This window comes from Nymphalis io, chromosome 6, assembly GCF_905147045.1.
Source record: "Nymphalis io chromosome 6, ilAglIoxx1.1, whole genome shotgun sequence".
Classification (NCBI taxonomy): Eukaryota; Metazoa; Arthropoda; class Insecta; order Lepidoptera; family Nymphalidae; genus Nymphalis; species Nymphalis io.
Window position 1 is genome coordinate 5057844 of NC_065893.1, and position 21691 is coordinate 5079534.

The window sequence follows — 21691 nt, forward strand, 5'->3', positions numbered from 1 at the left end:
GAGTTATAGCAGCGTAAAGATGAAAAATTGTTAACAAAATCGTCACATTCGTTTTTCTTGGTAAATTTCAAAAGAACTAACACCACCTACCACTTACCCACAACTACAACAAGGTACTACTACTGCTACTGTTCCTACTGTTACTGTACCTACTGTTCGCACCCGATATCCGCGGTTCGTTTACACTTCTTCTTACATTTTGCATTATTACACCATTCCTAACTTCTAAACGAAAGATCGGATTCAAATAATTTGTTGCGGAGATATTTTGAAACTGTGATATCTCCTAAGATATGCATTGAAATCAAATTATGAAATGAAAATTTTATTCATAATTAAATACTTAAACGTAAACTTACAGGCATTTCTTTCTTTTATCATATACTTATTTTACAATTACAATACATTTTATTATTTTATAATAATCAATTGCCGTGCGTTAGTCTCGCAAAAACTTTAAAATGAATTGAAATTGGAATAACACTTGTCCAATCACTCAGCGTGGTAGAATAATTTCCAAACCTTCTCTTGAAATGGAGATAAGACCTTGGCCCAGAATATTTAAAGGCTATTATTTTACGTTTTTATTTAAACAGTTAACTTTGTGTTGCTTGCATCGTTTCATAATTAATAACATGTGAGAAATAAAACTATTCACAACATAACTTTACTTACCTTATATTAAGTACTAACTGTTCCGTTACTGCATACTGCATAGTATGCGCAAACTCTGGTTAATTTTTACATATAAATGTATTTAAACTGATAAAGGTTACAATATAAAAACTATATTTATAGTTAACCTAAATTTATAGTCTATATTTCGTTCTCAATGGGTAACTGAAGAACTTTTTTTTAATTTAACTAAAAGTTTAGCGCGTTCGAACGAACAGTTTTGGTACAGATATATGTATTTTTTTTTTAATTTAAATAATAAAAATAATAGATTAAGCGAATGAGAATTTTACAGTTCATGATATGCCAGTTTTGATATTTTCAATGTAAAAGAAACATTATTTTATGGTCGATGATGATGTTGATGGTTTGTTGATATTTCTGAATATTATGATTAGTAATCAACCAATAGAAGATTGACAGACGACAATCCGGGAAAATCCAGCGAATTTAAATATTTGGTTGAATAGTTGTTAACATCGTTAAGGCTATTAACGGAATATACCAAGTACTTCATTTATTGCTTTTTAAATTATGAAATTTGATTCGTGGACATTACGTTATATTATTTCGCAACCATTATAGCACGTTCGTTTAACCAATCATGATTTGAATTGATGATGGGAATACCTTTATCATGAAGTCGATCTTGATTTTAGGAACGGGCCAAAATCCGCAGGATTTATAATACAGCCAGTCCTAATGTCAAATATCTGACAATGTGTGAAAATAATCGACCAGAATCATTCGGTCTAATGTTTACAAAGATTTTTAGGCACCATTGTTAATTTGCACATTTTTTTGAAAAATAAATAACTGTTGTTGGAAGTTGGAATTTCATTGATATGTATATATTCAAAGGCAACTTGGTTACTAAATTACAAGAACTTTGTGCAAGCTGGTCTGGGTAGGTACCATCCACTCATCAGATATTCTACCGCAAAACAGCAGTACTTGGTATTGTTGTGTTCCGGTTGGAAGGGTGAGTGAGCAAGTGTAATTACAGGCACAAGAGACATAACATCTTCGTTCCCAAGCTTGGTGGCGCATTGGTGATGTAAGCGATGGTTAACATTTCTTACAACGCCAATGTCTATGGGCGTTGGTGACCACTTACCATCAGGTGGCCCATATGCTCGTCCGCCTACCTATTCTATAAAAAAAAATATAAATAAATAAATGAGCAGTTCGCTCACCTATCAATAACGTTGCTGCGATTACAAATGAACCAAACTACAAATTGCCAATATCAATACGATATTGTTTTTCACTTTCAACTGAAGCATTCAAGAATAAAATTCCTCTTGATTCATCGTTCACAATCGACGATCGATCGTTTACTTAACTTTTTCAATAAATATCAATGCGTCGTGTGATTTACTTAACTGTAACAAATCTGGATTTGATGTTCTAGTACGCATCCGATGCAAAATATCTTCCGATGCAAATATCAACATACTTCCCGTATGTTGAGATAATTATCGAAAATAAATTTCTAATTTGATAAGCACTTGAAGAAATTACACTCTGGCACTGTACGTTGGAATGATGTTGGGTTTTGAACGTAGACTTGAAGCAAATAAGCAAACGCAAATAAATAAACTCGTCGTTACTTGGATGGACTCGCAATTACATTAAGGTGAAAATATATGTGGTTTACCTGGAACAGGATTTTTTTTTAAATAAAATATCGAATATCAATTCTTCATTTTCTAGTTTTACGTAATATTCCGTATTCATTTTCCAATTACTTTTTATCAACAAAACAAAAAAAGGATTACTCATATACATCGTTTAAATCGTGTGTAATCTTTAGTTCAAAGAAAAGTACCATGATAAAGATTTACCATTAAAAATTTCATATTTTATGCAGAAGCATAACGTATATGGAACAATCTCATTTTCTCGTTTAAACTTTTAGCTTTTTGAGATCCGAAGTTTATTCTTCGTATGGCCTTAATGGCTTTCCAATCTAATATTTATAAAGCTTTTTGATATTCTAAAAAGCCGGATTATATCAGTATAGTAAGACTTATTAAGATTGGAAGTCGCTAATCCGATTTAAATAATTATTTATGAATGTGTTTCTAACACACATACAAACAGTCTTTTCTGCCGACGTTTAAAACTTGTAAGTGTTTATTTCTTCTTTTCGCATAAAGGTTTCAGTTTCGCATTAGTTTCAGAATTTCGAGAGTCGTAGTCATATTTATTTTGTGGTTTAAAGTGATTTTTGAGCTGATGAAATAATTAGTCGGAGCTTAAATCGTCACATATTGTGCGCAGGAATTTAAAATTATGTATAAATAATAGGTGGACGTCTACGGAGTTTCATAGCTGAGTGTATTCAAAATCCAACTAGTGCTAAACGAAGGATACAGTGTTGTCCCCTTATACATTAGAGCTATCCTCGAAACATCCCGGAAATATGGTCATGTACCCTCTTGTTTTATAAAAGCAACCCTCATAGCCTTTACCGTCCTGGCGAACGGTGTACTAATTATTAATAATAAAATCATAGCATCGTCAGTGACGTCTAAGTAATGATTTTCCGCCCGTGGCTTCGGCCGTGTCATTATCGAAAATCTTATTATACAAGACCAATATAAGGCTAAAACAATCTAATTAAACAAGGCCAAAATATGTTAATTGTCATATTTTGGCTGTGATAAAGCTTGAAGAAGTAACTTATATTCATAATACACACAACCTTTCTTATTTATGATATAAGTGCGATTATTATTATTCTAGTAATTAAGGGAAAATGGCTATACCGAATTATAGTAATCCTGGGACATTTTTCACACACGGCCATCTGATCCCAAATTAAGCTTGTACAAAGCTTGTGTTATGGGAACCAGACAACTGATATACTACATATACTACCTTTATTTTGTAAATACATAATTATATAGAAAACTACACCCAGACTCAGGACAAACAGACATGTTCAAGCACACATATGTCTGTCCTGGGTGGGAATCGAACCCACAACCTTCGGCGTGAAAAGGCAAGTATCTACCAACCACGCCAACCGGCTCGTCGTAATGCCTCCATATATACTATATTAGATGTTGTACTTCCATTTGCTAGGACAACAATATCTTTTTCATGATTTACATGTAAAAATCTTACATGGTAAGCCATAAGTATAGCAGTAAGTAATAGAACAAAATATACAACCGTTTTAGTCAAATTAAACTGTAAATAGGATAAAACAAAAAAAAATGCAAAATTTATTAAAATTAAAGGGACACGTGTTGTATTACTCTATGACAAACTTGTTGTAGCGGCCGGTCAGTTAGCCATTGTTACGCTGGGTTCGTAGATGCACGCGTGGGAATTAACTCAAATTGCATAGCATATCACTACTGGTGGTAGGGCTTTGTGCAAGCTCGTCTGGGTAGGTACCACCCACTCATCAGATATTCTACCGCAAAACAGCAGTACTTGTTATTGTTGTGTTCCGGTTTGAAGGGTGAGTGAGCCAGTGTAATTACAGGCACAAGGGACATAAAATCTTAGTTCCCAAGGTTGGTGGCGCATTGGCTATGTAAGCGATGGTTGACATTTCTTACAATGCCAATGTCTAAGGGCGTTTGGTGACCACTTACCATCAGGTGGCCCATATGCTCATCCGTATTCATAAAAAAAAAATCATATTCTATAAAAAAAAAAATCATCTATTATTTTATCCGAGACATACCCATACAACAAACACATAGTATAGCAAACACTTTACAAAACCATACAAATAAGAAATAGGTTAACTTAAAAATAAAAACAAAAGTAATAATGTATAAAATCCAAAACAAAAATATTAACTTAAGAAGTCTAATAGAGCAAAATTACGACCAAGTTAATAATTGCAACCTAAAGCCACAAAGTATTTAATATTATTATCAATGAAATAATGAAATTAATGAAAAAACCTAAAACAATCTAACAAAACAACAACGACACAAATTTGAACAAAACGCGAATCCTAATATGTATGGCAGATGGTCACTACTCGAGAAAATCTAGACAATTCAGAAATTGAAAAACCGATTTTGATAATACGTATACGTTTATTAGTGATGTACACGGAACTAGGAGATGGTTAGATCATTGTATAGTAACTAAAACGGCTGAGAACTCAGTAGTTAATACTTATGTAAGATATGATGTATTATGGTCTGATCATTTTCCATTAGTAATTCAATGCAATTTAGATTATATTATTAACATTAAAAAACAAAATGTCAAATGTAATAGTCCAATAATTTGGAGTGAAATGTCTTCGGAACAAGTTCGTGCTTACAAAAACAAATGTCGTGAAAAATTACGACTTATTGATTTCCCAGATGACTTTAGAATTTGTAGTGATTATGAATGTAAAAAAGCCGAGATGGCCCAGTGGTAAGAACATGTGAATCTTAACCGATGATCGTGGGTTCAAACCCGGGCAAGCACCACTGAATTTTCATGTGCTTAATTTGTGATTATAATTCATCTCGTGCTTTACGGTGAAGGAAAACATCGTGAAGAAACCTGCATGTGTCTAATTTCACTGAAATTCTGCCACATGTGTATTCCACCAACCCGCATTGGAGCAGCGTGGTGGAATAAGCTCCAAACCTTCTCCTCAAAAAGAGGAGAGGAGGCCTTTAGCCCAGCAGTGGGACATTCACAGGCTGTTACGGTACGGTACGGTATGAATGTAATAAATTAAACCATAGACTAGTCATAGATAAAATGTACAATGATGTTATTAGTTCTATAAGCGAGTTGATCATTCAATGTCGGGAAATAAAAACATTTGAAAAACATAAAAAAGTTATTGGCTGGAACAGGCGTGTATGCGACCCGCATTGTGAAGCCCGGAAACAATTCTTACTACGGATAAATAGTAGAAAGCCTGTTGCGGGTCGTTTATATGAACAAACGTGTGAAGCTAGGAGAATATTTAAATTACGTCTGAAATGATGTCAAGATCATCAAAATCAAATTAAGATGGATATTTTAGCTTCACATCATTCCAGCAAAGACTTCCACACTTTTTGGAAACACTCAAATAATCTAAATAATAAACCTGACATTCGTTGCGTGAGCGTTGATGGCGTTATTGATTCTACTGAGATAGCAAATATTTTTGTATATCACTTTTCTGTTAAATCGCGTCTAGGTTCTGCAAAGTCTACACTTAATTCTCAGTCTGGAGATAAAATTAGAATAAGAGTTACCGCCTTTGACATTGCACAGACAATAAATAGTTTAGCTAGAGCTAGATCTCCTGGTCATGATGGTTTCAACGTTGAGCATTTACAACATGCTGGTGCTCATTTGCCCAGAATCTTGGCAATGTTATTTTCCTTTTGTCTATCTCATGCATATTTGCCAAGTAATATGATAAAAACAATAGTGATACCTATTATAAAAAATAAAACGGATGATAGTTCAGATAAGAATAATTATAGGCCTATATCACTAGCTACGATAATTTCCAAAGGTTTTGACAGTGTACTCAACAATCAAATTAATATATATTTTAAGCCACATGATAATCAGTTTGGTTTTCGATCTGGTCTCTCGACTGAAACTGCAATATTAAGTTTAAAGCAAACTGTAAAATACTATACGGACCGTATAATACCTATTTATGCATGTTTTCTCCATCTGTCGAGCATTTGATTTGGTTGCCTATGATATCCTTTGGACAAAGCTGGAACAGACACAAATACCACCAGAGGTTACGAAAAATTTAAAACATTGGTATAGCAATCAAATTAACAATGTCAAATGGGATGGAGCGCTATCTCGATCATATAGTTTGAAATGTGGGGTAAGGCAAGGAGGGCTAAGCTCACCTACGCTCTTCAATCTTTATATTAACGAGCTCATTGATATACTCAGTAACCAGCATGTTGGTTGCCATATTGATTTTTCGGTAAAAATTAATAATATGAGCTGGACTCAAGTTTTCCAATTTAAATACCTAGGACATATACTAACCACCAGTCTCAAGGATAATAATGACATTGAAAGAGAGAGGAGAGCATTGTCAATAAAAGCTAACATGATTGTCAGAAGATTTGCGCGTGCTTCAAGGGCTGTAAAAAAACATTATTCCGCGCTTACTGTACCTCTTTTTATACATGTAGTTTGTGGGCTAATTATACATTAAAATCATACAATGCTCTTCATGTCCAGTACAATAACGCCTTCAGATTACTGATGGGTTTGCCTCGCTTCTGTAGTGCTTCAGGGATGTTCGCTGAGTTGAATATAGACTGTTTTTACGCATTAATGCGAAAAAAGTTTGCTGCCTTGGTTCACAGAGTGCGGGCCAGCTCAAACAAAATTCTAATCATGGTAGCTAACAGACTAGACTGTATATTTATAAACCGCTGTTGTAAAGTTTCAGCTGCACCAGTAAATTGTATAAGTAGTAGATAGTGTGTTTATTTTATCTTTTTGTAATTTTGTATATAAAACAATTGAATAGAAACGTAGTTCGATAAGACTCCCAGATATAGATATAGTCACGTCATTAATGGGGGAACACAAAATGGTGATGCAAAAAACCTGGACACGCTATTATAGAAATAAAATAAAAAATATCCGATTTCTAGTATGATAAGACTGCCAAGTTTCGTTAGTTCCTCGAAACAGGGGATGTATACGAAAATACAGTGCTGCAAGCCCTCCTCATTGGTCTTATCAGTGGCAGCATGATAAGCGACGCCTCATACCAAGGTATCCGGTATGATCAACCTAGTCAAAAAATCAAATCTCGTCTGAAAGAGCATCAATTTCTGTGTACGAAAAACCACTGCTGCATTTTCCAAACAGTGAAGAAAGTTGTTGCTGCAGCGATTGAACGTCGCTTTTTGCGCAGCTAGATTCGTCGTTTCAATTCAGTTTTGTCAGCAATCACCCGGTTCCTTTCGATTTGTTCTGATTGAATACGCGTGCCACCATTACGTATGTCACGTGTCGTTGATCGTTTAAACAAATAATTGTTAAATTCAAATAAAAATACATTTGGATGAGGGCAATGAAGAAAGAAGATTGGTTATTCAAACAATTTGATCATTTTATCAATATATCTTTTATTTTACTTTTATGTCAATTTAAATAATCACGTCAAACATTTATTCGATAAAAATTGTTTAATATAACTGTTCAGTTGAATTGGCTGAAACTTTAGCTAAGTTTATATTTTTTTTACTTTAGAGTGATTTATTTAAGTGATAAAATAAAACTATCCCTGAAATGTAGTTATTTATTTTTTACCCTCTTTATAATTTATATATTCTTGTATTGAGTATAGCTTTCTCTACATTTTATTTTGTATTCGAATTAATATATGATAATTATGTATAAATATATATCTAATAACTAACCGTGTACCTATATAAATTACATTACAATTAATTACTTATATAAATTACATATATTTTAGTATAAATCGTTACTTTACGTGACGCGTCACTTACTCGAGCAAGTGATAGCTGCCAATGTGCGGCTGTGAGGCGGGGGAAAAATTCAAGCTGGACTAGTAAGGACTCTTAATTCATGTTTCTGATCAATCATGCTCAAGTTGTAAGACTTTTTTATAGTTCTTCGATGTATGGGACTACAGAAAGGTAAGCATGGAAAGCAAGAAGAATTTTAAGCCAAGATTTTATTGAATTCTTTATTAATTTCATTTTATTCATTTTACAAATATGTCTTAATCTCAATTAAACAATAGTAATCATATCGTACGTTTTATTTCTACAATATAAGAGAGATTACATTGACGACTGTACTAATGTAAACTGTGTCACAATAGACAGCATCTTCCACCCTAATTAAATGGAACACAATTCATTGTTTTAAATATAATAGAGATAAATATTGGCATCAATGTATATAATATATATTTATATAGAAAGGATACAAAATATCACTAATAATGAAAAGTAATTTAGTAATTTACAAATATACTAAGTGACAAAAGGAATTACAATATAAGGGAAAAATAAGCTAATAATAATCAATTCTTATATCTTAATCATTTCAAGAGAATAACATTAAGGTAACCTTTGGTATTTATGTAATAGGTACCGTGTTTTATATAAATTATTATTTAACTGTTACAACTGGAATTGTCTACGACAGCGCTTGTATTGGAGGTGTTGAGGCGATGAAGTGTCTGGACGAGAGATTGTTATCAGAGCTCCCGCTGCGATGAGATACACGCTGCAAACGACCCGAACCGCTGCTTATTTCTCGACGGATGCCGTTGACACCCATGAGTTCTAAATACAATAAAAATATATATTTTTTTATAGAATAGGAAGGCGAACGAGCATATGGGCCACCTGATGGTAAGTGGTAACCATCGCTTACATCACCAATGCACCACCAACCTTTGACGAGCCGGTTGGCGTGGTTGGTAGAACACTTGCCTTTCACGCCGAAGATAGTGGGTTCGATTCCCACCCAGGACAGACATTTGTGTGCATGAACATGTCATGTCCTTAGTCTGGGTGTAATTATCTATATAAGTATGTATTTACAAAAGAAAAGTAGTATATGTAGTATATCAGTTGTCTGGTTTCCATAGCAGAAGCTTTGTACAAGCTTAATTTGGGATCAGATGGCCGTGTGTGAAAAATGTCCCAGGATATTATTATTATTATTACCTTGGGAACTAAGATGTTATGTCCCTTGTGCCTGTAATTACACTGGCTCACTCACCCTTCAAACCGGAACACAATACTACCAAGTACTGCTGTTTTGCGTTAGAATATCTGATGAGTGGGTAGTGCCTACCCAGACGGGCTTGCGCAAAGCTCTACCACCAGTAGATAAATATAATTATATACTATGAAACAATAGGTTTATGGAAACTTAATATGTTATTATACTTTTGAAACCAAGATGGCCTAGCGGTTAGAACGCGTGAATCTTAACCGATGATCGTGGGTTCGAATCCGGGCACCACTGACTGACTGCTGCCTTTTTCAGCTTTTTAATTAAGCCTCCCTTCAGGTTTGACGACTTTGTGGTCACTTCCAGTACAGTCCTGCGTCCAGCCAATGCGCGCAGTTCGTCTGCGCCCATGGACGACGAGTCTTCAGTTTCTATTGTCCTCGAGGTGGTCTGCTCCTCTGGGACCATTTTAGTAAGCACTTTAATGAAACTGCGAACTGCCTTCGCGAAGGCAACCCCTCTGTCTTCCGCCTTTTTCTTCTTCAATTGGGCTTTTGTGCATGCCCGCTGATAATTTTGAGCACATATGCAGTCATCAAGTCACAGAAGCGTCTGACGCTGTCGCCATTTCCGTATCAGTGTTCATACGGTAAGCCGCTTAAAAGCGGCTATTCTCCGTGAGTACTTGCGGATAAATATTTTTAAATTAATTTTTGACCTCCTATAGTATATATACATAGGTATAAGGCGGGTCGGGCGGTTTTTTTCAGTTTTTGTTGTTTTTCTTTAGAGTGGGGAGTCCGTTCCGGGAGCTCAACAGACTGCCGAACAACAAATTTACCAAAAATAACAAATGTGGGTGAAACAGTTTTACTTTCTTGGCTGTTGGCTGATTACTTACCGAACCTGCCATCTCAAATATGGTCTCCAAACGTTGGAGAATCAAATTTATAGAGCCACTGTGTCTGTCGTAAAAAAAGTGTAACGCACACAGGCCCTAGCGAAAGCCCACGATAATATTTTCGATAATATTTATTGATTATTTGGATGTGACGCTATAATTGTATAACTTGCTATAGTGATTTAGTTTAAGATACTGGATAATAAACTACAAATTAGATAGTCACCCCCAAAACCACATAGCTATCACAGGCTTCCAATCTACCCGCCCTACTTACTTAGAAAGGGTTCCAATCAGCCCTAAAGGCAAACATAACAATTTCCTTGGTGTCCTTGTTTTTTTTTAATTTACCGTACCAAATTGATTTGCAAGAGCGCAAATGATATGTAACCGTACTTCCTTTAACATAATTAATTTATTAAATAAATATATTATTCAAATCTATGAAACTAACAAAATAAATAAATATCCTGGGACATTATTTACACATGGCCATCTGATCCCAAACTAAGCAGAGCTTGTACTATGGAAACCAGACAACTGATATTATACTACTTTTTTTTGTAAATACATACTTATATAGATAATTACACCCAGAATCAGGACAAACAAACATGTTCATGCACACAAATGTCTTTCCTGAGTGGGTCGAACCCACAACCATTCGGCGTGAAAAGCAAGTATCTACCAACCAGGCTAACTGGCCCGTCTAAAACTGCTGTAAATTATTTTTAATAACGTAATTTACCTGATAGGCAAGCATAAATTTTTTCCACAAAAAACATAACCAAAAAATTATATAAATAAATTAACCTTAACCACCTTATTACAACTAATCTTATTTCTGGCATTTTAAGTCTACAAAATTGCAGATTTTAAAATATACCCATTGATTACGAAATTTGGAAGGACTTTACTAGTTCACTTTTAAGCAGCAATACTGTATTATAGAATATTGTTGTGTTCCGGTGGTGAGGGGGAGTGAGCCGGTGCTTCTTCAGTCACAAGGGACAGAACATCTTAGTTCCCAAAGTTTGTGGCGAATTGACAATGTAAATATTCTTATACCGAAAACATGTATGGGCGGTAATTATCACTTAACATCAGGTAGCCCATTTGCCAATCAGTCGTGGTAGCATTACTAATTAAAAAAATACCTGATAAGGGTATGACATCACAGGTGCTGGTACGTCGAGCCGACCGCGATGTCTGATGTAAACGAGTGGGCATCAAGCTACCTAATATCTATAAATGAAAATGTCACTTATGATAAAATCAAATTAAATCCAAATTTCTAGTTTAGCTCATCGACATCAAATAAAACATCAATAACAATATTTCGAGTGTCCAATGATCATGATGATGATAAATTGATATTATTATTAATATAAGCCTTAATATTATTTTATATGTAAAAATGAGTTTGTGTTTTACGCCTTCACGTCTTAATTACTCAATTGCAAAATTTTGCATATACCTTATCAGGGGTATAGGAAAGCACATATGTTACCGTAGCCTGTTATCACACTGGCTCACTCAGTGTTATATACATATTGCTGCTTGGCGGTAAAATGTAGTCATAATCAAAAATCGATTTCTATGTATTTTCTTAAAAAACGAATAACGAAATAACAGGGCGTTATTATGAATATACAATCGGCAAATATTTTGTACAAAGTTTTATTTACCTGTTTAAATCCTCGACGGTATCTTACGTTCATATAGCTGTATATGATTGGATTATAACAACAGTGTGACATAGCCAGCCAGTGGGCTACGAACCACACGTATGGCATGCCTGGCCATGTTGCCCAAGCGTCATCGGTCTCGTGGAGAGTCCATAGAATCTAAATTATATTAAATAATATATATTAAATTGATTGATTGAAACTTATCGTGCCAGTTTTAACAGTCAGAGTTTGCTATGCTACGCTACCAAATCCTAACGAAGCCATCAAACACACACACACACACTACACACACTGACGTTATGTAGTTATCATATTGAGCTTGATTATGAATGGAAAACTAGTGGACAAGATGTATTTCTGGTGAATTGAACTAAAATATACATAGCTTAATATATATTTGCATTAGTTTAATTAAATAAACATAAATCAACAACACCAATCACTTCAGAGCCCTGTATTTTATACACACTTGATGTTTATAAAAAAATTAAAAATATACATCATATAAAGAAAACTATAAAAATACTTGCAATAAATATATTGAGAGGGAGCCAGCAGATAGTAAATACAATAACCACCGTCACCATCATCTTAATCATCTGAAAAAAATCCACATATAAATTATTAATAAAAATTGTTGGAGTTATTTTTATAAGATCTGTATACATATTTTGGACATTTGACCTGATTTTCTATAGCAGTAAATATAGCGGAATGATTAATATAGTGAAAAGTCGAATAGCTAGCAAACTCTAAGTGTAAAGATTTATGGTTTCTTTTAAGTTGTATCGTTAATAAGTTTTACTTGGTGCTATGTGTGATGTTTATTCATCACATACTCCACCACCAAACAGTAATATTTAGTAATGTCGTGTTCCGGTTGGAGGGGTGAATGAGCGAATGTTATTACAGGCACAAGGGACATAACATCTTAGTTCCCAAAGTTATTGGTGCATTAGAGTTGTAAGTTTTTTATATTTTGTACAGCGCCAATGTCTATGGGTAGTACAGCTGAAGTTTTATACATATATCTCGTCGAATCCATCTTACCTGGCAAGAGTAATAAGATAATGAAATATATGGGGAAAAGTGAAAACTTACGTAGCAACAAATATGTATGCTATAATGACATTAGTTGTAGAGAAATTGAGAAATATTTGTCGACATTCTATTGAATAGAAAAATAAATTTCAGGGTAGCGACGAGGATGACGAGGAAGAATGATGGATCGAATAAAAGCGAGGATGAGAACGAACGAAATTTCTAAAGTTGTAGAAATTAATGATTATAAAAAATTATAAAATATGACACGTATTTGTTTATTTCAAAATCTTTAGCTGTACCTACACAAGCCAAATTTTTTGTAAAAGGCTAACGAACCTAAAAAGAATAACAGATCCTTTTTATTGCCATATCTAATTCAAGATTCCACACTGTCTCTGTTACAACGAAATTGTAATAATACAATCTCGATGAAATCAAGCTATATTGACAATTATTTTATGCGATCTAGTATTTATTATGGTGACTATAAAAGCATAGTTTGATAATATAATCTGTTACTATTAACTATTTATTCTATTTAGTCTAGAAAAGATAAGACATGTAAATAGAAAACACTGAGCAAATTGTAAACGCGTATTGTCAATATTACTTACGCTTAATAATACTCCACATCACTGTATCCTAAAATAGATGAATAATTATATAAATATATTTTTTTTTTATTTTTTTTTTTATTTTAGAACTACCAACAAAAGATACAATAATTCGATAAAATAAAAAAAATATATATATATAATTTTTTTTTTTTATAGAATAGGAAGGTGGACGAGCATATGGGCCACCTGATGGTAAGTGGTCACCAAACGCCCTTAGACATTGGCATTCTAAGAAATGTCAACCATCGCTTATAGCCAATGCGCCACCATCCTTGGGAACTAAGATTTTATGTCCCTTGAGCCTGTAATTACACTGGCTCACTCACCCTTCAAACCGGAACACAACAATATCAAGTATTGCTGTTTTGCGGTAGAATATCTGATGAGTGGGTGGTACCTACCCAGACGAGCTTGCACAAAGCCCTACCACCAGTAATATAATAATAAGTAATATCAATTGCTATTTAGATTTTTAAAAGTAATTGGATAAGTAATTTATATTAGTTTGTCTTGTAGTCGTTTGGATTGGGGGGTTCTATTTTAAAAAAGATCAATTCCAGGATTTTTATAAAATCACTTTCATCTTGAGATGCTAAATATAGCTTGTGTTTACTTTGTACGACAAATTTTTAAATCGTTTTTTTTTATTATTACCGTATTAGATTGCCGACAAATTTTCCTTTTGCATTTCGTTGTTACGTCCGTAAACACTTAAGTGATATAAATTATATTTATATGATATAAATGCGGTTATGTAATATAAATTTGATCGAACTCATTATCATTATCTGATTATTTATTTTACATACATTCATAGATTTGAGAAATATTTTAGAAACGGAAAGGCTAATTTTCTCTAAGTGTACAACCAGTTAGCTAAGTAAACTTAAGTTTCTCAACTCACAATCAAGATATTATGTATTTATTTTACTTGAAATATAAATAATAATGCAGAGAATGCGGTCGAAAAGACGTAAAGACTTAGAGAAACCGAACGTTATTCGTAATTTAAAAACGATGGATTGGATACTGATGTATACCAATTACTCGTTAAATTGAGGAACCGGATATTAACTCACAAAACTTATTAAAAGCCTATTTTTTAACAAAAGATAAATGTAAGGAATGACAAAATAAACCTCTTGTCACTAAATATGTGATCTGATCTTGTACCAGGAAACAAAAAACAAAAACAGATGTAAGAAATTATAACTAATGTAAAAACACGTTTAAACCTTTCGTTTCGAATGCTGGATTCGGGTGTCTCTTGCTGTTTGCGCTTCACCCGGTGGTCGAACTCCCCATACGACGTGTGCAATTCGCGCATATGTGCATACAAGCGCTGTAAGTGGCAATCCGAATTGTAGAACTAATAGTGCACACGAGTATTGTTCGTTTTGTTCGACAAACTCCCATTTTTCAAGACAGATGTCTCTGTAACCAACGAAAATAACACAGAATATTTGTAAATAATTAAATTAAAATACATTATATAGTGTATTAAGATAGATTATAATATGTTATGTGTCGATATACGCTGATATTTAAATCGTTACCATACAACCAACTTTATAAGACTGAAGTAAGAAATATACAGTTATTTTTTATAATATATAACATTAAAATTTAAAAAAAAAACAAAATACACATTACAAATTTATAGCAAAAACACGCCGTCTAAAAGATGGTCCTGCGACATTGTACCCAATCAACAGCTAGATGTGAAATATGTTTTTTTTTTATAATATAGGTAGGCGGATGCCCAAATGTGGTCACGATCGCCATTGGCGATGTAAGAAATATTAAACACACTTTCCATCACTAATGCCCCACCAACTTTGGGATCGAAGATGTCATGTCCCTTGTGCCTATAGTTGGCTCACTAACCCTTCAAACCGGAACTGTAATAAAACTGAACTCTATTTAATATGATTGATCATGTAGATCTGAGTTCAACTTACATTGGAAGTACAGTTATTTTATAGCAATTGTATCGAATAAATGTTCGTTGTGATTCTTAAAATTGACATAACTTTAGTATTTATAAACCGATTGAAACAAAACAAACAATAAATTTTAAGTGAAGTTAGCCATAATACATTAGTGCACTTAAATACGTTAAGTCTTTTCTAAGATTAGCGTGCACAAACGCACAGATAAACAGATAAACAGACAGAGATAAATTCTAAGAATGTTTTTTTGGGTTCTATTGCGTTAATAAAGGCCCGGTAATAGTTTTACTCATATATCTTCCATGTACGGACGGAAGATGTCGAATATTCTGATCTAATTTATCTTATTACTGAAAACATCTAGTAATATTATATAACACTATCTGCGTAATATAATAAGACAAGTATTAATTGTTTTTTAAACTAGGCAATTGTCAAACGCAGCTACCGCATGAAGCGCGGCCCCATTGCCTTGTGTAACAATGCACTTATCGTTAGTGTGCTCGTAAGACCGATAAGATCTCGTAGAGTCGGGAATTAGTTTTTATAACGAACGTCAACAAATGTTTTAAAATTTATGATTTTATGCTAGAAAGTAAACAAATTCAGAAGACTATGGAATAATATTTGTTGATTTGACTGATGTCTGTTGACTTGATGTAAACATGTAAATAATACTCTAACTTGTACTTGTGCGAAATAAGAAGTACTTTTAAAAGTACTTTACTCTTAAAAGTACTTTTAAAAATAAAGCTTAAAACTGTATCGAGAGAGATACTTCAAGCTAATGGCTTTATATAAAATATTCTTCTAAGGAATTCGAGAAAACAGAAAATAGTGGCTGTTACATTTAAATTTTTCCTGTAAAACTAATTTTAATATACTATATATACTACACAACTTGAAAATTACAAGTAATTAATTATAGACAGCTTAAAGATCAAAATAAGTACCGATAAATCAGTTTGAAGACGATTTCGTATTTTCAGTAGTGTAATAGAAATAAAAGAGTGTTTTTTTGTCTGCATGCTATTAAAGTGAATAGAAAATTCATGGCGGTGTCGAGGCATAAGATACAATATCAGAACAATAATTAACATAAATGATTTACCGGATAAAAGCGAGGATAACAACGACTACGAAATGTCTGGAGTTGATGAAATTCATTATTAAAAATATCATACGTGTAATATATGTATTAAGTACTTATCTAAGCAAATATTAAAAGTATTTATTTATTTATTTGCTGACTGCACTATAATTTCTACTACTTGCGTTTTTAGTAGTGCATTTAAAACGTCTTCGAGCTGATTTCGCAGTAATGTTCTGAAACACTTACGTTTTACAGTATTGATGCCATTCAGTCGGTCTCTGTATTTGTGAAACTATAATGATAGGTGCTGCAGTCGCTAATGCTCCTCCCCACACCGCTGCCACTATAAATTTAGCAGCAGTTTTACCTAATCTCGGCTGCAAAGGTCTCATAATTGCCATATAACGATCAATAGAAATAGCCAAAAGTGTATAAGCACTAACTAGCACGGAAACAGCTTGAGAATAATTCACTATTTTACACATAACTATACCAAAGGGCCAGTACCTTAGAACTAACATTGACACAAATGAAAACGGCACACAAAATATTGTCATCAAAATATCACCAATAGCCAGGTTCATTATGAAATAATTTGTTACGGTCTTCATTCGAGGTGAACTTTGCACAACGAAGCACACTAGTCCATTCCCTATTAAAGCAACTATAAATATAGTACAGTACATAAAGAATACACAAAATTGAAAAATGGGAGTAGAAAGCAAACTTCCTGCAGAAAAAGGTGAGCAAAATTCTTCATTTGTCCATACTGTGGTTAAGTTAGTATCGTTGTAGTTTTCAATGTTCGTGTCATTGGTGAATGATTCAAAATTATTATACGAATCCAACATTCTGCATCACATTTTCTGGTTTTCGATAATTATTAAAAACATAATTTTCATTAAGACTTCATAAAAATCTTCAAGTGTCATGACTAACTGCAACAATAGGAATAAATATATGAGATTAATATGTAAATAATTTAAATTCAATAACGATCTACTGTCTTATTATTAAAGAGCTGTATTCTAATTTAACTACGTCTTAAATTAATTTAATTTATAATGCTAAAACGTCTTAAATTAATGAATTGATCCTTGATATCCCACTTAGTTAACGAATCAAAAAATAGTTTTTGTGCTTATGTTAAAATAGCTTTAGGGTATTTTATTGATTCGCAATAGACGTGTGGTGTAAACAATGTGAGCCAAAACAGTCGTAATTCTTCTTTTTTATAGAGATTGGAACAGCGTTATAAAACTATACGTCCTTATCGTGCTACTTTCTTGGAATAGTAAGTTTCTGTAAAGAAAAAGTATTTCAACGTTCTATAAAATTTTAATTCATAATATATTTACATTTAAGTATTATAGATGTAATTAAATTATATAATTGTTATAAACAAATACTGTCAATTTTCAAAAATTAAAAAAAATATATATTTAATTCACTAACTTAACAATATGTGATACGTTTTAGGCAGAAATATTCTTTTAAGTTAAGGAGGAGTAAACCTGTATCAGAACAGTTCTAGCTTCCATTAAAACAATTTCATTAGAAATAAACGTAAACATAGAACGTAAACGTAATAGTACGTATAACATATTATAGCATATACATAATAAATTTATATTGACCAAACATACAGATGTAGTAGTACTACTTCTGTATCTGCCACTCACTTTTGGCCCGAAATTATAATAAAGAATCAACTACCATAGTTATTCCTTTACCCACCCACCCAGTGCATTGGATAGATAAGTAGTCGCAGGACTTTAATTTTCGCTTGTTACACCTTAACGCGCTTAAAGATTCACGTGATTAAGTTGCTCCTATAACTAAGGATTACCTTGTTACCTGTTTGCGTCATTAATTATACGTTTATTTTTTAAAAGAAATAAACTTTTTTTTATTAAATTTTCGTGAATTTATTTTACTTGATTAATTAATATTTGCCTTGCTTAAAGCAAACCAAACAAATATTTCCAAAAATCTTGCAATAATACTATTCAAAATACATATTATGCAAAAACATTTGTAAGCAAAAAACGACATTTACCTATACGCTAAACTATTAGGAACATTTTAAAAACAATTAAACGTTTTATTTTGAATTAAATAGGTTTTAAATAAACAATCAGCTTGCAATAAATATTTCTAATAACAGAAACTATACACTATTCCTGTCCAACAAGCAGAAATGTTATAATTTTTGCATACTTTTTCTAAATATTGTTACTCTTTAGTTGTCTTTTTTTTCTTTTCGTTGCGTGTAGTAAGAAATTTATTATGATTAATTCCAGGACCTAGTTGCATAGCATATAATAATTTTATAAAGAATATTATAATTGATACTACTAGTAACAACTTGCTACTAGAAGCAGTTATTTCAGTTTCCCTTATACTATTACAATTACTACACCAAAAGTTAAGACCCAATGAATGTTGTTATAATGTAGGTTCGTAAAACCTTTTCCCTAAAACATCCTTTTTTCGATTTTTTTTTTTAAACGAAGGATTTTTTCCATCGAATACGTTTTTACATTTAGGTCTGAAATACATTATAATTATTGTTGTTAGTGGAATTGATGAATAAGAAAATAAAGCATATAGTATATCGCCGCAGATATATTATGTACTTTGGTTTTGTTATAAAAAAAATATCATAATTTCATTACAAATTCATTAATCATTATCAACATAAATAGAGGTTTTATGTTTAATAATAAATAGCTTGAAATTTTATTACTCATGAATTTGACTACTTTATGAGGCGCGAAATTTATTATTGTAACGTTTTAATTAATTGTAAAATGATTTAGATAAAACTTATGTGATTTTAGAATTATGTTAAGTAAATAACAGCATCCATAATTATATTAAAATATAAAGATATAACGTTTGCTTTTGGTAGGGCAAGCGAAAGCATAAAGTCGGTGAATTGAGCGCAGTGCTCAGTCTGCCGCCGACTTTTGAAGAGAACACATTGTAAGTAAAAACTATGTCCATTTGATTAAATATTGCTAGTCTATCATCTTAAACTTTAATTATTTGTTAATTTCCTTTTGTTCAAATAAAATACTTATAAACTTGAGTATGTAATTATTTAACTACCTTTTAACTTAACTCCTTTACCTTGCTTCAAATAGTTAAAGCAGAACCGATGACGCTAATGGGTCAGTGGTTCTACGTTTATTTTTTATTATAACCACTTCGATATTCGACATATATAATTTTTTTAGGAAACAAAATAAATTACAAGTGTAATTCATCGATCGATATCGTATAATCTCCCTTGAAAGGTTTAGTTTTGAAATGATTGTTTTCGCGTATTACTGGGATTACATAGATTAATTACACCTCCGTAACAGCCTGTGAATGTCCCACTGCTGGGCTAAAGGCCTCCTCTCCTCTTTTTGAGGAGAAGGTTTGGAGCTTATTCCACCACGCTGCTCCAATGCGGGTTGGTAGAATTCACATGTGGCAGAATTTCAGTGAAATTAGACACATGCAGGTTTCCTCACGATGTTTTCCTTCACCGTAAAGCACGAGATGAATTATAATCACAAATTAAGCACATCATCATAATTAATTACACCTCGCTTAATAGTAAAAAGTAGTAAGTAAACTTATAATAAATATTTATCTTCTTTACTTTCATCCATTTATGATTTTAAATTCCTTAACTGGAAGAGAAACTTATTAAATAAATCTGTGTGGAAGATACAACAAAGGCTCAGATGAGATATCTGTGGAGACTTGTATATCTGTGTCATGAGTAATACATGTTTTTTTAATGAAAATAACGTATTGAATCACAGCAGTCGAACCGATTTCGTCGAATATTTAAGAATAACATACCCAACATTTATAAAAGCTTCAAAAGAAAAAAGGGAAGACATGATTTAAAACAGACATCAATTAGACAGATGGACAGTCAGACAAGCTGATTATATGCGTAATAACGCAAATATTTAAAAAAAACTATATAAACCAGCTCACTCAAAATCTTACAAAGTTCTGAGTTTCAACCTTACATAACAAAATACTAAATAATTCGCTCTTTTGAAAATAATATAGTATAATATGTACAAGCAATGGAAGATAAAAAAATACCATATTGTTAAATTAGAACTAGACTGCGCTAAAGTATTTTTTTTTATATGCGCCGTGATGGCAAATGACTACTCCACCTGATGGTAAGTGGTAGGCAGTATGCTACTGCAGCTTTGAATGAACTCTATCTATAGCCCTAAAAATAGATATATAATGTTTTGTTGTGAAGCAACACACGTTAGACGGCACCTGCAGTCTAAAGATAATAAAATCAAACAGGCGTTGAAGAGTGTTTTCATTAACATAATAAGTTTTCAATATGATAAATAATTCCTGAGATTACAAATCTGGTAAATTCGTATCCCACCTTAAATATTTAGTTGTGAAATACTTAGGATGTTAGATTGATGAATGTTTAACAAATAATCCCTAAATCGATTCGTATTATTTAATGGGTAGCTTTATACTACTCTATCGAAAACACACAGCAAAAATACAAATCTTTAGTGTTGGCAAGTTTATTTTACTAGAAAACCCAGACCCTTCTCTCTACACGACTCTTGTGTGCTTTTGATTTGTAAACATTTTTATGTTAAATCAAATTGAGCGCCGTTGAAAGGTGTTCCTTCGTCCGCTGAAAGATTTAATCCGACATTAGATGAAAAAAAAGACGACGCTATTACTGTGCATTTTCCTGTCATAAATAAATATCGAGTTCACAGTAATTATTTTCGTTACCCCGTTAAATTATCTCTAAAAAATATTTTCAATATAAAAAATAATACAGGCTCTATTTTCATGTTACTTTCAGTTTAAATCTTTTTATCGTAGCACATTAATGTAAGAATTTAAGTAAATTTGAATTATACTTTATTTTAACACACTGAGTTCCAATAAAATGTGAAATGTAAATAATACATACGCCTCGCGGGGCGATCTAATTTTTAAACCTATTTTTTCTAACTACAGACAAGCAC

The 21691-nt window shown here is 32.6% G+C and overlaps 1 protein-coding gene across 2 annotated transcripts; it reads right to left on the reverse strand.

Annotated features, from left to right (window-relative positions):
- Nucleotides 1-8402: 8402 nt before the first annotated feature.
- On the reverse strand, nucleotides 8403-17566 carry LOC126769277 (RYamide receptor-like). Of its 2 annotated transcripts, XM_050487958.1 has the most exons (6): nucleotides 16905-17566; nucleotides 14849-15047; nucleotides 12483-12551; nucleotides 11950-12108; nucleotides 11419-11506; nucleotides 8403-8963 (listed from the first exon to the last, which is right to left on the reverse strand). In XM_050487958.1, exons 1-6 carry the CDS (start codon nucleotides 17507-17509, stop codon nucleotides 8815-8817), a joined length of 1269 nt encoding a protein of 422 aa, XP_050343915.1. In that variant the 5' UTR covers nucleotides 17510-17566; the 3' UTR covers nucleotides 8403-8814. The 2 variants fall into 2 exon arrangements, with proteins under 2 accessions (XP_050343915.1, XP_050343916.1); XM_050487959.1 differs by lacking the exon at nucleotides 11419-11506 and having other exon boundaries at nucleotides 8800-8963.
- Nucleotides 17567-21691: the final 4125 nt, after the last annotated feature.